The sequence below is a fragment of the Phocoena phocoena genome, chromosome 18, assembly GCF_963924675.1.
Source record: "Phocoena phocoena chromosome 18, mPhoPho1.1, whole genome shotgun sequence".
Classification (NCBI taxonomy): Eukaryota; Metazoa; Chordata; class Mammalia; order Artiodactyla; family Phocoenidae; genus Phocoena; species Phocoena phocoena.
The window spans coordinates 67,798,190-67,813,897 of NC_089236.1; the positions used below are offsets into that span (position 1 = coordinate 67,798,190).

The window sequence follows — 15,708 nt, forward strand, 5'->3', positions numbered from 1 at the left end:
AACACATAGAGCTCTTGTTTGCCTCAAGGCCTTTGCTTTTGCTGGAAGTTTCCTACTACTCTTCACATTTTAACTTCATCTTATTCATAAAGACTCCAGCTCTATCCCCTGCGACCCACCACCAATCTCTGTCATTACCAGTGAGGCCTCCTCATTTCTGCTTATCCATAAAAATGGATTGTCATTTTATTTCTTTGTCCTTCCCCATTAGGGTTTAAGTTCAATAAATGTAGACACAGTGTTCTGGCACCATGTCTGTACCACCAATGAATATTTACTGAATGAATGAAAATGCAAACTGTTCTTTCCTCTTCTGTCTCAAATTAATTACATTTCAAAAGTCTCATTCACCTTATTCCTCCTAGCAGTTTTTCTTTCTCCAGTTCCTAACAGAATGTAACAGCAATTCTTCCTTCCCTTCCCTTCCCTTCCCAGCACACTGCCCCCAACCCCTCACCTCCCACACAACCTTCCCACGTACACTCAAGATAAAGCAGCAGGTGGGTAGCCTTTAGTAGGACAGGGATTCAAGAGCCTATGCAATCTGGTCCTTGGGGGCAAGGTCTAGTGTTGAGTATTCTGTGCTCCAGAGATGCTTCCGGGAGTAAACGGAGAAGGCTTAAGAGATGCCATGTTTTAGGCCTTTCAGTTTGAGTGCCAAATACCTACCCTTTGAAGTCAGAGCTTTCTAAATGTATGAGCTCTCACGCTCTTGTTTTAAAAAGTCAATTGACTACGTTTTAGAGCTATAAAATACCTCAGGCCACTTAGTCATTCCTCCCCAGCCCCGATCCTTCCTCGCCACTACAAAATATCAAAGAGCATGTGTGCACATGTGAGTGTGTGATCTCTGAATCCAGACCTACTGCTGTAAGGTACTGAGAAGGAAGAGTAGAGAGCGAGAAACACAGGCAGGTGGGGTGAAGTCCAGAGCGAAGACGCCAAGACCAGCATTTCGGACATGATTTTCTTCCAGAAGACTCTCTGCAGCTCTTGTCCTCTGGCCTCTCTCAGCGCAGTTAGTGCTGAGAGACGAGGAGGACCAAATGGATCTCGTCTCAGACCACCTGGCAACAGCCCTCCTGCGGGAACCGCAGGGCCGCTTCTCCCAAGCCCTAGCTCGTGGCCTTCCAGGAGCAGGGTCACCTGCCCTTCTCTTAGCTACCAACTCAGACTCAAGTTCAGACATCAGCCTCAACTCCACCTGGAGATTTTAATTTGAATCCAGGATCTGAGACCCACTTTTCCAGGCAGCTGTTCAGAGCAGCCCTAACCTCCTGCCTGAGGGAGGCCCTGGCTGACGGTGGGACACGGCTCCCCGCCGATGCTCACTCTGTACGCTTATGTCTGTAAGGGCAGCTCGTGTTTTTGTTCCCTCTTCTGTTTTACGAAATTACCAATGAAATCTAATAAGTGCGGAGGAGTAAAAACAGCCCCAGACTGGGAGCCAGGGGTCCCGGGTAGTTTGCCTTGACTCTGCCTCGGCAGCGCTGACCTTGGGGAAGCCACGTGGGCTCTACTCTAAATTGCTTTCACCTGAAGACTGTGCAGTTCTCGCTGTCACGCTTGCTTCTCGCGGGTATTGAGGAGATTAAGGAAGACACAGTGTGTGAGAATGCTTTGAAAATGGCCGAACCTTTCACAGATGTAAGGTATTACTGTCAATGATGATAATGATAATATAGTGCCCATCTCTGAAAATTACCATAACTGTATTTTTTTTTACTATTCAACTTCAACAGAAAACACTCTAGACAAAAAAAGAGAAAATATCTAATTGAATCTATCTTCATAAAGCCTATGAACTTTTAACTTTCACATGAAAGAAAATACATACTTTCCCAATCTATATTTCAAAATAAAGAAGATATTTGCTATCATTTAGTAAGATTTTATACCTCTATTATTATATTGCTATCCTGACTACATTCCTGTTATAGAATCAATGGACAATTTGGGGGGAAAAACCTTTATTAATACTGATTTTTACACTACTAATGATAGCTGCTATTTCTTGCGTTCCAACCATGCGAAGTATTATAAGACAGAACTAACACCTTGCTCAGCCCAAGTCTTGAAGCTAAGTAGTTTTACTTCCCTTCTGCAGATGAGAAGACTAAAGTTCAGAGAGGTTGATCTCCTGCCCAGGGTAAAGATTAATAACTGGCCGAGCTCAGGATTTTGAATTCCTGTCTCCCTTTGTCTAATATTTGTGTTTTTACTTTTAAATAATACTCTCTGTGACCTGTATTACAGCTAACATCAATAAAACGAACTGCAGCATTCCTTTTCGACCATTAAATTAGATGAACAAGGAACAAAATTTGGCTAATGGCGAGAGATTTGTTGATATCCAAAAAGGTTTTGGGAAATGGGTTTTGAGGTTCTGACAGCCCACTGACAGTCAAGGTACAACCTGAGTGTGTGTCCCTACACTGACCCGGGCTTCAAATTATCTAAAAGGGAGGGAGGCTGGGAATTTGCTCCAACAGAAAGTCAAAAATGGAGATGTGGGGAGGGCTCTAATTTCTAAATGTTTACTTCAATCATTAGCCTCTAGATTAAATTACACTACTAGTACTGGTTTTTCCTAATATTTATTTTCACTCCTCATCTATGACAGTTGTCCCCAAACTGGGGTGCACATCAGATCATGTAGTAAGTTTTTTTTAATGCAAATCTCAAGGACCCTGCCCAGACATACTGAGTCAGAATTTGTGATATCTCTATTTGTGAAATTCCCCTCAGGCATTTCTGATATAGCTGGTTCTTTGAATCACTGATCTGTTGTGATTTATGACCTTTCAGAATTGATTTTCTTAAATCCTAACATTATAGAGCCCTTATACCATTTAAATCACTTGGCTTCTTTTCAACAGTACTAAATTATAAAAGCTACAGTTACTGAAAACCACAACGTTCTATAATTATGACTCAAATGGGTTGAAAATGGAAAACATTCATGTATAAAACTCTGTAGAAAGTCAAGGAAGAAAAAAAATCCTAACTGCTGTCAATTTCCCATGTTAAGACCTCATGAAGCAACTTTCCCCCAAAGTGAATTTTATGTCAGAGCCGTAAAGATCTAAAAGCCCCTCGTGAGACTGCAGCAGCAGCCCTCTAAGACCATTAGAATCACCTCTTCCACCCCTCCCCCGACCAGCCACTTCAGTGAAGCCTTTCAGCCTCTCCAAGAATTCCCCCCACAAACTATCAATAATTCACTGCTTTCTAACATCATCGTTTGTAAAAGATATTTTTCCATTATTGCTGTCAACAAAAAACGTAATACACACAGATTATTATTTTTCCCATATGTTCAACAACTCGGAGCTATAAATAGATAACAAGAATGTTACCCACAATGTACAAATAGAGAAGTAGCATGACATGGCCAACCACATAGTTCAATATGAGAAAATTGCATTAACATGTGATTGCAAATACCTAAAATATGCTAAAAATAAATAGGGTAAAAGTCATCCGATAACTAAAAACAAAAAAAACCCAAAAACTATTCAGATCCAATTCAGTGCAAAGTTTATTCTAAGAAAAATCTTTAGCATCTTAAATTTTTAACATCAGCTCTTTGACAGTGAAGCAAAAGTTTGTTGTTCTCTTAAATGTACATTTTTAACATTGGCTCTTTAAAAGTGAAGCCAATTCCCTGGTGGCGCAGTGGTTGAGAGTCCGCCTGCCGATGCGGGGGATGCGGGTTCGTGCCCCGGTCCGGGAGGATCCCGCGTGCCTCGGAGCGGCTGGGCCCGTGAGCCATGGCCGCTGAGCCTGCGTGTCCGGAGCCTGTGCTCCGCAACGGGAGAGGCCACAACAGTGAGAGGCCCGCGTACCGCAGAAACAAAAAAAAAGTGAAGCCAAGTTTGTTGTTCTCTTAAATGTGCATTATTTCCTTTCTGAAAGGCATATTTTCAGGTGAAGCTTTTGAAAACAATCATCCCGTCAACCCTCTAATATACTTCTTCTGGACACAGAGTATAGTGATAGAGAAGTTTAGTGAGGAACTCTATACCTTCATCACTGCTGCATTGATTTTGCGACCTAGGAAACCAAAGCAACTTTTAATGGCCAATGGAAAAGTTCACGCCCTTCTGTCCAACCTTTCAGGAAAGGAAGATTGGATCTAGACATAGTTGAGCTAGAGCAAGAAATAGCAGGTCTAGATGTAAGCTGCCTATGAATTTTGGGGTTATCTATGCTAGTGATAGAATACGGAAACATACTGGTAAATCCGAGCAAAATAAAATACCAAATAATCCCCACTTTTTGAGAGTGTATAAACTTGGTCAGTCTGAAAATCAGTCTATAGTCAAGGGTTTTTCTTTCTTCCTCTCCCTTTGAGAGACACGTAGGAGAAATCAAAGATTATGAGTCAGCATTCCGTAAGTTTTACTGCCTTCTTGTTGTAACATTCAATAGTTTGGAATGATGAGCAATTAGAGTGGACTTATTCTTTTCTTGAGAACACTTTCATGGGAACAAAAGTTTCACCTGGTCCCTGTAGTTAGGTTTCTGTGATGTTCTCCCATGTGTTTGTATGGTTTGGGGAAGAGAGGATCTGTATGGACTTCATTTTTATTAAGCAAAAAACAGAGAAGCTTAATGAATTTTCACAGTTCAGCATTGATCTATGCAATTAACACAAAGAGTCTTGTATGCAATGAATGAATTTTGCTCAAATGACACTTGCTGGTGATTTTTAGAAGTTTTATTCTAAAGGAATCTTTGTCTTGTGTTATCTTCCTTTAACAGCCCACTTTTCCTGTAGGTCCCGCAATAGGGACAAATACGGCGATTAGCTTTGCTCCTTACTTAGCACCGGTAACCCCTGGAGTTGGGTTAGTCCCAACGGAAATTCTACCCACCACACCTGTTATTGTTCCCGGAAGTCCACCTGTCACTGTTCCGGGCTCAACTGCAACTCAGAAACTTCTCAGGACTGACAAACTGGAGGTACTTCAATTATATTTGTGGTTTGAGATGCATTTGTGGTAGAACTATACCTCTGTGTAAGTGAATGCTTGTAAGATATTAATTCAGTCTTGCAAAACCGCCATGCACACACATTCACCTAAAAGGCATGCATTCATAATGCTATTGTTTGAATTTAAGGTCAAGTATAAAGGAAATTAGTCTGTGGGAAAAGAATAAGTTTAATACAAACAAAAATCTGTTGTGTGGAATGTGTGTTCAGGGGCAAAATATGTAACGACCAGTGGAACGTTGAATCAATCACTATGCAGGCCACGAAGATGGCTCCCGAGGGCTCCAGCTGTTCTAGGCGTGAACCTTTGCTGGATCCTGGAAAGGTCTGGTAACGGGCAGGTTAGGAGGCCAGCAGCCAGGACAAGGGGGACACTCAGGGACAGGGGTGGGAGGACGTAGGACTGTGACTACTGACCAAGTGGTATGATCATATTTCAGTATTTGAAGACCTAGTATGGCTGCTCTAGCATGTTCCAGGATATCAGCCCCAGTTATGTATAGGTAAACGGGGAACTGGAGCCTGGGAAAATCTAATTACTGATTTGGGATATTTTCTTTAACTTAAATTGAAGTGATCTACAAAAGTCAAGAAAACATAGACTTAGAGAACAAACTTATAGTTACCAGGGGGGGAAGGGTGGGGGGAAGGGATAGTTAGGGAGTTTGGGGTTGACATGTACGCACTGCTATATTTAAAATGGATAACCAACAAGGACCTACTGTATAGCACAGGGAACTCTGCTCAATATTATATAACAACCTAAATGGGGAAAGAATTTGAAAAAGAATAGATACATGTGTATGTATAACTGAATCACTTTGCTGTACACCTGAAACTATCACAACATTGTCAATCAACTATACTCCGATAAAAAATAAAAAGTTTAAAAATTCATATATTTATAAAACATAATTCTTAAGTCATGAGTCAAACCAACTCACCTGCACTTTACTAGGTAAAATTTCTCTTTAATCAGTTAGGGCATTCATCCATTTATCTTAACTACTGTATCCTATGACATTTAATAGAGCATTTTATATGGGTGTGTAAAGAGTCTGATAGATTTTTCAGAGTTCCTTTAATCCAACCATCAGTTAGTTGTTAGGTGATATATATGTATGGTTAGGATGTACACTGTGCTTTATCTTGGATCATTTGAGAATGTTCTCTCAATGTGCATTTGTTTAAATATTTACCCAATAAATATTGAAAATGATAAAATGTTGCCTAATATCAGCTTCCATCTGGAGTATATAGATCCCCAAATGAAAAGACAATAAACTCCCATCGCTACTGTTTTGATCAAGACTAACTCTGTGAATATTGAACAGACCTTTCATGGGACTGGAAAAGTGTTTGGGGCTCCACCTGGTGGACCCATGAAGGTTTCGTGTTCAGTACGTGACCGTGTGGTTTAGAAAACAAATTAAATCAGCTGAGTTGGGAACAAGTTGTCCTTCCCAACAGGACTGGTAGACAAAGACATATGTAAAACTGATTCACGAGGACTTTAGCAAAGCAGCTTGCAATTCATTTCAAACCAGGAATGAAGGCAGCTGCACACAGAGCCCCTTGGTAAATGCCTGATGGCTACTCTACACCCCAATGCAGTCTTAGCCTGGAGTCATTCCACTTACAGAGGGAGGCATACTCAGAATCTGTGGGAACAGTTTAGTAATTTTTATTTTGTACGTTTTATGAGCTAAAGATGGAATGTTGGATAATATCCAAAGCAGAATGAAACAATTAAAAATTTTGTGATTTATCTGTTTACCCTTTAAACTCGTTTGGTCACCGGTCAGTGAAACTGTATTTCCCAAGTACTTTTGACTCCCACAAGGCTCGAATGTCATGTCAGTGACCCTTCCTGTAATGTCACTAATGATAAAGATGTGAACCACCACTTGAGCACATCAACTTTGGATGTGGAGCCTGAGAAGAAAATAACTTACAATTTTACTAGTAATTCTTCCCTGATAATGATATTTATAAATATAAGTATTATGTATATATGTTATTTGTGTTACTTGACGTTATCGGTATTTAGGGCAAGGTTAAGAATACTCTTTAAATTCCAAAGAAAATTTTCTTTAAACAGTAAACTCCTGATCCACGAGAATTCTCAGAGGATGGAGCATTGCAGTTACTTGAGATTTCAGGATAATTAAGGATTAAGGAATAAAAAAAAGAAACAATACATCAACACTTCAAACTCTATTCTACTTCCCTCCTTTTACTTCTTTCCCTTTATCTCTTCCCATATTTCTCTCCGTTTTATTTTGTATTTTTACCTTCTTTCTGTGCTGTCAGGAATAATAATATTGTGACTTAAATGAAAGTTTTGGTGTCTTAGATATCGTAGTTCTTCTAATTTATGAGTATAAGCATACATTAGCTTTGTGGAGCAGGACAGACCTATGGGAAAATGGGAGTATTCACGTTCACTCCAGCCCCACTCCCCATCCTCAGAGAGGAGAAACAAGTTCGTCACGTCGCCTTGTTCTTTTAGCAGTTGTGTAGCAATGACCTTGTGGCTTGATCTTTGGTGAAATAATCCCTCCGTGTAAAAACCCTGTAAAATCCCAGAGTTGTCATAGTAGAAGATGTGGCTATATATAGACGTCCAAATTTTATATACATGTGTGTGTATATATATATACACACACATGTATATAAAATCTCCAAATTACTATATATATATGTTCTTTCTTTCCTTCCTTCCCTCCCTCCCTCCTTTCCTTCTCTAAATAAATAAATAAATCCCAAGAACAATGGGGGCCTTGTTGATTTAACTGCAGATTTTGACTTTCTTAATATAGATTCTCACCCCCAGAAAAGAGGGGGAAGTAAAACTCAAATTATTTTGCCCGGGATTCCAGTTACTTGAGTCCTGGATAATCGAATGTTTATGTTGTAAATGGCACAAAAGACACCACTAAAAGAAAGGAAAGGCATTTATTCCTTTTCTTTTTTTTTTTTTTTTTTTTACATCGTGCCTGCGCTCGCAGAGGTAGTTCCCGGCGGCCCTGGGGCCTCCTTCTGCATCGTGTGCTCTTCTCCCCATGTCCTAGGTCTGCAGGGAGTTCCAGCGAGGAAACTGTGCCCGGGGAGAGACTGACTGCCGCTTTGCACACCCCGCTGACAGCACCATGATCGACACAAACGACAACACCGTAACCGTTTGTATGGATTACATAAAGGGGCGTTGCATGAGGGAGAAATGCAAATATTTTCACCCTCCTGCACACTTGCAGGCCAAAATCAAAGCTGCGCAGCACCAAGCCAACCAGGCCGCGGTGGCCGCCCAGGCAGCCGCGGCCGCGGCCACAGTCATGGTAAGTGGGGCGCGCGCGCCGCGCACCTTCCCCGGCCCGCGAGCCCGGAGCCGCGCCTTCCGCGCGGGGACGCGCACGCTCCCCCGACCGCTGGGAGCGGGGGACGGCTGCTGTTCCCGCTGCTCCGCTGCCTACGTCCTGTCTCGGTTGCCCCCGTTTTGTTTTGTTTTGTTCTGTTCTGTCCCTCCCTCCTTCCCTTCTGCAGCACAATAAGTAAATCCCTCAGGCGGGCGCAGGGAACGCGGGGCGGGTGCGAGCGCCCTTCCCCACGCCCAGCTCTGCTCGGAGACCTGACACGGGCGGGACCGGCCCGGGCTCCTCGCAGAGCGGGAAGGACCAGGGAGGCGGCCCAGAAACAGAGACAGACAGACAGACAGAGACAGAGAGAGAGGGAAACAGGGCGGGAGGCCTGCGGCGGCGGCGGCTGCGCATCACCCGCAGCGCTCCCGAGACGGCAGTCCGGAGCCAGGAGCCCTCGGCCGGCGGCCCCCGCTGCCCGGCTTCTCCCTACCCCCATCTTTTGTCCCTTTTCTGTCACTTATCACAAAGGCCACGCTGCGAACTCTCTCTCCCTAAATGAAATTTTATGCAGAACATCAAGTCATGAAACCTGAAGACGGAGCTGTAGGGCTGGTGCTTGGGAAAAAAAAAGAAGTCCTGGAACTCAGCCTCAGGTCCCTGAGTCACTGTCCTGTCTCAGGCCCCACCCCAGACCTTTGGGCTCTGAATTCAAATTTTAAAATATCCCCAGGTGTTTTGTATACACAGTAACATTTGAGAAGCCCCTACCTAGAACACTTAAATTTAGCTGTATTCTGGGATTACCTGAGGGATCTTGAAAGGTTCTAACATCGGTCCCTTCCCCCAAGTTTCTTATTTAATTAGTTTGGATTGGCCTGGGCAGGGGCTTGCTTTCTTTATTCTTTCTTTATTTAGAAGCTCCCAGTTGATCCCAGTGTGCAGCAAGGTTTGAGAACCACCGCACTGGCCTGTAGAATTAATTTGTTTTCATGTGAGATCTCTGGCTTGACAGAAGTCTGTTTTAATATACGATAGGCACTGGGCATCCATTCATTCAAAACATATTGTATAATGAGACCTGCCGTGCATCAGGCACTTGCCGGCCGGAAAAAAATAACTTAGGCAGCTTTCCTTGCCCTCAGGGAGCTTGGAGTTTAGTGACAGTGATAATGTTCCTCCATGACACAATGGAAATGCATAATGGGGTCCGGGGTGGAGGGGGGCAGGAAAGACTCAGTGGCCAGTCATCCCTCGAGAAAGACAGATATGGCTTCAGATATGAAAGGTATAGGTTAAAACACATTGTTCTAACTAGCGACCACCACTTCATAACACTAATGCCTGATCAGAATGCAAGGGTAGCTGTTATACACCAAGTTCATATTACTCAGCATTCTTTCCACAAATTTTTTTGTTTAGAGAATGATTCATTTTATTTTATCTTATATTTTTAGAGAATGATTCGTTTTACTTTTTATAATTTTATTTTTGGCCACACCACGCAGCTTTCAGGACCTTAGTTCCCTGACCGGGGATTGAACCCGGGCCCTCGGCATGAAAGCACAGAGTCCCAAACACCAGACCGCCAGGGAATTCCCTCCACAAACGTTTATAAGGCCTGGCCCAGTGACAAGCAACGGGGATGCAGAGAGGAAGGCACAGAGCCTGCCCTTAACGTCATCACCGCTTAGTGTGGCCTGTGTGTTTACTCACACCTTTCCAATCTCAGCTTATTCCCAAGTATCTTGAGCACTGAGTCCTTCATCTCTCTCACTGTTTCTTCTCAGAGTCCTTGTGCCTTTAGTGTTTTTTCGTCACTGGACATAACCATGATTTTTCTGTGAGTTTCTACATATGTGGGAATGTATGCATCCACATAAGAGAGTCAGGACAATATAGATAAATTCTCCCCTTTTTGTTCTCATGAAAGAGTGGTTTTCAAAACTGATTATAATTAGGTGCAGGGGGTGAGGGACCTGTAGGGGAGATGAGAATTAATTGGTCCCTTAATGCTGATGAAAAAGGAATTCTTTTAGAGAGCAAATGAGGTCTTCTGTACACTTGTGCAGTGTGGAATCCATCTTCATCCACTTAGTGAAGATCTCATCCTACCGAGAAGTAAAATGTTTTTCATTGTAATCATTCTTTCAGGCCAGCCCAAATTTATTCTAACTGGTGTGTTGATCGTTGGGCACAAAGAACACGTTTTTACCTTAAGCGAATGTTATAAGTCATAACTAGGTATCAAGGATACCCCCAAGGCTAATTAGAACTCTGGTTGCAAGAGACAAAAACTTTACTAGATCATTTAGTGCCCTCCAAGGGAGGAGAGGTAAAATAGGGCTCAGGGGTAGATGGATCCAGAAACTTGAAAACCAGTAGGTCTCTCTCTTTTCTTTTTTTCTGCTTCTCTTGGTATATCAGCTCCATTCTCGAAGATCAGCTTCTCCAGACAACACTGGCCATGGCTTTGGACACCTGTAGGGACACATTCTTACATTTCCTGACAAGAGACAAAAATAGTATCTATACCATCTCTAATTAGGAACAAAAAAATGAGCCACCAGGGTCATTTTGGTGGTTGTCCTGTGGTGAGAGTAATAGCATGCCGTGATTGGCTCAGCCTGGATTGCGATGGCCATCTCTGGCCATCTCTGGCCATCTCTGAAATGAGGTTCTGGGACTATGAAAAACTTAGTCCCTATACCTCAAATACCTGTTAAATACAAGAAAACACTGGTACTAATAGTGACCTTTACAGCTGAGCCTTGATTTATCTGGCTGTTACCTAGAAGTACCAGTTCTAAACATCTGCAGTCAGTATGTTCTTCAATCACTGAAGGAACAGTGCACCTAGAATATGTCAATGGTAGATGACCTGGGTTGATGGAGATAAGAGAAGAAATGGCCATTTACACAAACAGCCCGGTATCTTTAAATCAAGATTCGACTCCTCTATGTGCCCTTCTGTGCATTTTCACATCATTTTCATCAAGATGCACAGATGTTGTTGCAGTGGATGTCAGTATATTTAGTTACCATAGTTTCCTAGATTGTTACCCTGTGCCCAGATTTGGAGTTCCGATACTTCAGGTGATCTTGCAACACCGTCAAAGACAACCCAAAGGAATGTAGTTTCAGAACAAAAGCGTCAGCTTCTTTCTGACAATGACATGAAAATTACGGAATCTGTCATGTCTTTTTAGTTGAAGTGAGAGGCTCATTTGAAACCAGTCTAGTTGCAGTTGGATGAAGTCAAAGTATTCTTATTCTCATAGCAAGATTACTCAGTACACTGAAGAAAAACTATTATTTCCTTATTTAAAAGAACAAATGGGAGTGATGATTGCAGTCAGAAGATATTAGTATTCCATTCACCTGGGTTCCATATCTGAACACCAAGAATTTCTGTAGTGCAATTTTTATTATTGTCCGGGATTTCCCCTTCTCTGGATTAACTGGACCCTGAAAAGGAATCTAAAGCTTTGATTCCAGAAAAAGAGACACCTTTCCTTTAGAGCCTTATTCTTTTGCACTGCCTCTTAAAACATGAGCAGCATCCTCATCAGAATTTTTCAAATGTAAAAATAAGCCAGACAGAGCTGCTCTTTGGTAATTTTAACACAAAGGGTATCTCGTCTGCAAGTCAGCAGTCCTTCTTCACACACACACCAAAATGGGGCTACACCAGGAGATACTTATTTTGTAAAAGGAAACAGGACCAGCTGCCATCAGCTAGATAAGTTTCAGTTGTTCAAGAAAACATGTACAGGAACTTTGAATCCCATCCTACTTGTCCACATCCTTTTCTTCCACATTCGAGTGGCAGCTCTGATTACTGTCGTCAGCATTTCCTGACTCCTCAGGTTTGGTCTTTGCCTCTAATGCCGGGCCCTTGGTTGGCTTGCCTTGGCTTGAAGTTGGCTTGCTCCTTGATCCAGAAAATGAAAAGCCTGGCTGTACGTATATAAGGCTGGACAAAGCCCAGAGGGGGCAAAGGATCAGAAATGTTGGTGAAGCCAGCAAGAATGGGTGCCCAGTGTCTGGCACACAGTAGGGGCTCAATTAAAGAGAACCTCGTTCTCTGCATAGGTGCCTAAGGAAGCTCCCAAGATGCACCAGGCTTGGGGATCTCTCAGGTCTATTTTAAGCCTGAAGATCTTTCAATATAGGTAAACATATGCCTGCAGCCACATAATACCCTCTAAAACGGAACATCTGTGTACTACAGAGCCACATTAGAACATGATTATTCATCCATACAGTTTTTTAAAAACATTCTACCCACGTGCCTCAAAGTGTGAGGTGTGCAAGATATTAATATGTACACTCGACCCTCCAAGACCTTAGTGTTTCCTTGAAAAGACAAGATATTTGCATTTAGTAAAGAAAACCCCAAATAAGGAGTGGTAGAAAGGGAAAGGCAGTCACTGTCCAGCTCAGTTTAGGGCTCTCAGCTTCTTTAAATTCCTAGTTTATTATAATTTCTGTCACAATTGCATTTCATCAAACTAAGATTGGAAAAAAAGAGAACATTAACCTTTCAGGTGTCGATCCTAAGGAGAACTATTTAATATTTCTTTTTTCTACTTGGAGACGTCATTAAATGATGCTCTGTTAAATCAAAATTTTGCTCATAAATACCAGCCTGTGGAGACATAATCACTCTTGTAGCTAGCATATCAGAAAAGATCAACCCAATAGCAGATTTGTTCTATAACTCTCAAAGACTGGAAAAGTGAAGGAAAGAATTGAAACCAGAGAGTTGAGGCCAAAATGATTTTGAGTTTAGCCATCCGGTTAATGTTGTTAGTGTCCTCTACGAGAACAGGCCGTGCAGCTTTATGTAGTTAGTACAGACTAATACAAGCAAAAAATTTTTTTAGTTTTTAAGAACTGCATTATCTAGCAGTGTAAAACTATACAGGAATGAAAGATTTTAAACAAAAATGGTGTCATGAAAGTTACATCATGGCAAACTGACATTTGAGGAAAGAATATTCCAAGAAGCTTTCTCATTGCGAAGCTTGTTGGGTTTTGAAAATGTTCACAATTCTGCCTGAAGAACAATGATTTCATATTATGTGATGGCCTCTATCCAGACTGCCTTCCAAAGCAGCTTCTCCACTGGCCATTCTAAGCCTCTCCTCTACCTATAGTCCTTTCCGCTTTACTGCTAGTCTCCACCCCGCTCCACCCTTAGCTCTTTCCTTTACCTCCTATCACCTCCATACTTTTAATCCTGAGTCTTCAAATGATGAACCGCTCTTTATTGGCCAAGGAAGATATCATTCATTGTTTCCCATTTTGAGGGTTAAATACTATTCCATTTTCTCTCAAATGCCATAGCTGTAACCCAGAACTTTAGAATAAAACATTCTGTATTTATTGTGCAAACCTTAGGGATTTACCTATTGTGCTAAACATAGAAAATGGGTATTTCATTTCTTTTGTTTGCATTGGAGCTATTCCTTTGAATTTCTTTATTTTCCTAGAATTCCATCATAAAATTTTTAGATTTTTTTTACAACAGTTATCAAGGAACAGGAAAATTTTTTCATCATGGTCTAAATCAATCACTATTTATTATTATTTCAGCTGTTTAAATGAAACTATCTGCCCACAAGTATGGTTATAAGTTAAAGATATTATTTGACTTCTAATAGTCCAAGCAGTTCTTTGCTATCTTTTAGCTGTTTGCTATTTTTAGCTATTGTACTTGTTCTAGCCAAGAGTTTCCCACATCTCATTAACTGGGTTGGTCACTGATTATACTTAAAAGTACGACTAGGATTATTAAGTATAAATTATTTTGATACCTGAGGACACTAAATACCCGTTAAAGGGTATTTTCTTAGTGTAATCTGGTAAGTTGTTTGCGATAAATTGAATTAAAATTTCAAATGTGGTGGAAAACAGAATGGATGATAAGTTAGTCATTAGAAACCATATGATGGAATAAAAGCAGGAAATGTGAGAAACCTACTATGCAAATTCAAAACTTGTTAAGCTTGGAAACTTATTCCACGTTACCAGATCCACACTAGCAAAGTGAAGAGAAAAATTGAGACAATTACCCACATAATTCAGACAAAAAAATTAAGATCCAAACCCAAACAGTTTTGCCTAAATAATCTTGTGTTTGAATATTTTTTTGCCTGAATTGTTTGTCTCAGTTTGCCGCTTCATTTTGTTAGGCTAGATCTTCGTTAAAAATTATTTTTATAAAAGTTAAAGATATTATCTTTTTTTTCAACTTGGATCTTATAACTTGGATGTTATACGTAGTGCATTCATTGTTTTATATTTGAAAACTAACTTATCAGAAGTTCTTCAATCCTGTGGCCCTTAAAAGTTTTGCATTTTTTTCTGAAGCAATGTAAAAAATGCTTATGGTGTGTATGCAAGCTGCTGTTTTAATTAACTTTCCTGAATTTCAAACATCTATATTTTACTCTCTTATATGCTTTTAACTAAGGTATAGTAGATGCATTTTTGCTTCAATACTAATTTAAGGTGTAATATTCATTTCTTTAGAGAACATTTTTGTTGTTGTGCATGCCTAGTGTTTTGTACGTTGTATATTGCATTCAGAATATTTTTTTCCTTCTCACCTATCCACAATGCAATGCCGTTCCCATGATGCACCTCTGCTTGCTGTTTACCTGTATGTTAATTCGCTTGAATCCCATTGGCCCACTGCCATCATGTGCTCGCTGCCTGTTATTAAAAGACTCAGTCGACTGCCAAAGCAATGAAGCGACCTCTCGAAGCATCTGTAGACCTGGTACTTTGACCTTTCACCTTTCGCTTTGCATGTAGCTTTTCAGAGAACCATCTGAGATTTGTATTACTTGTAAAATACTGGTTGCAAACAATCATTATTATTAATTAATGAAAAAAATTCAATAAGGTGTTTAGCCATCTCATTTTCATATGTAATATGTGGAATAAATTAATCCTAACAAATTTTAATACCTTTTCCAAAAGAGTGAAGCAAATTTAAATTACTTGGCTTGGAAAAATGCTCATTATAATTCTAATTAACCTTTAAATTCAAGAAATTGCCACCTTGTTAAGGAAAAGAATAGGTATTAATAATAACACAAATGCTTCCTTCCCCCCTTAGACTAGTTTAACTCATTTTAAAAGCTGAAGTCATTTTTCGTTGTTGTTGCTTGATAGCTTTTCTTTTCCTTAGTTAAGATGCTACCGTTTTGGATTACAGAAATCATGCTTTGCTCTCGGTAACAAACTCTCACTCATTCGACGTTGCCGCTGTTTAAATTAAGGTGCATGGCAGACGCATCTCCTTAGCTGTCATTCTTTAAGAGTATGCTGCAGTTGATG

At 40.9% G+C, this 15,708-nt stretch overlaps 1 protein-coding gene across 9 annotated transcripts in view; it reads left to right on the top strand.

The window, feature by feature from the left end:
- The window catches only part of MBNL2 (muscleblind like splicing regulator 2), a 151,619-nt gene that overhangs the window by 102,191 nt on the left and 33,720 nt on the right, over positions 1-15,708 (top strand). For 3 of the 9 annotated variants that reach the window (XM_065896033.1, XM_065896034.1, XM_065896035.1), the window contains 2 exons: positions 4,768-4,968; positions 8,074-8,337. In XM_065896033.1, coding sequence (XP_065752105.1) covers positions 4,768-4,968; positions 8,074-8,337 — 465 coding nt within the window. Of the gene's footprint in view, positions 1-4,767; positions 4,969-8,073; positions 8,338-15,091; positions 15,146-15,708 lie in introns of all 9 variants that reach the window. The other 6 variants (XM_065896032.1, XM_065896031.1, XM_065896036.1 and 3 more) reach the window with 3 other exon arrangements.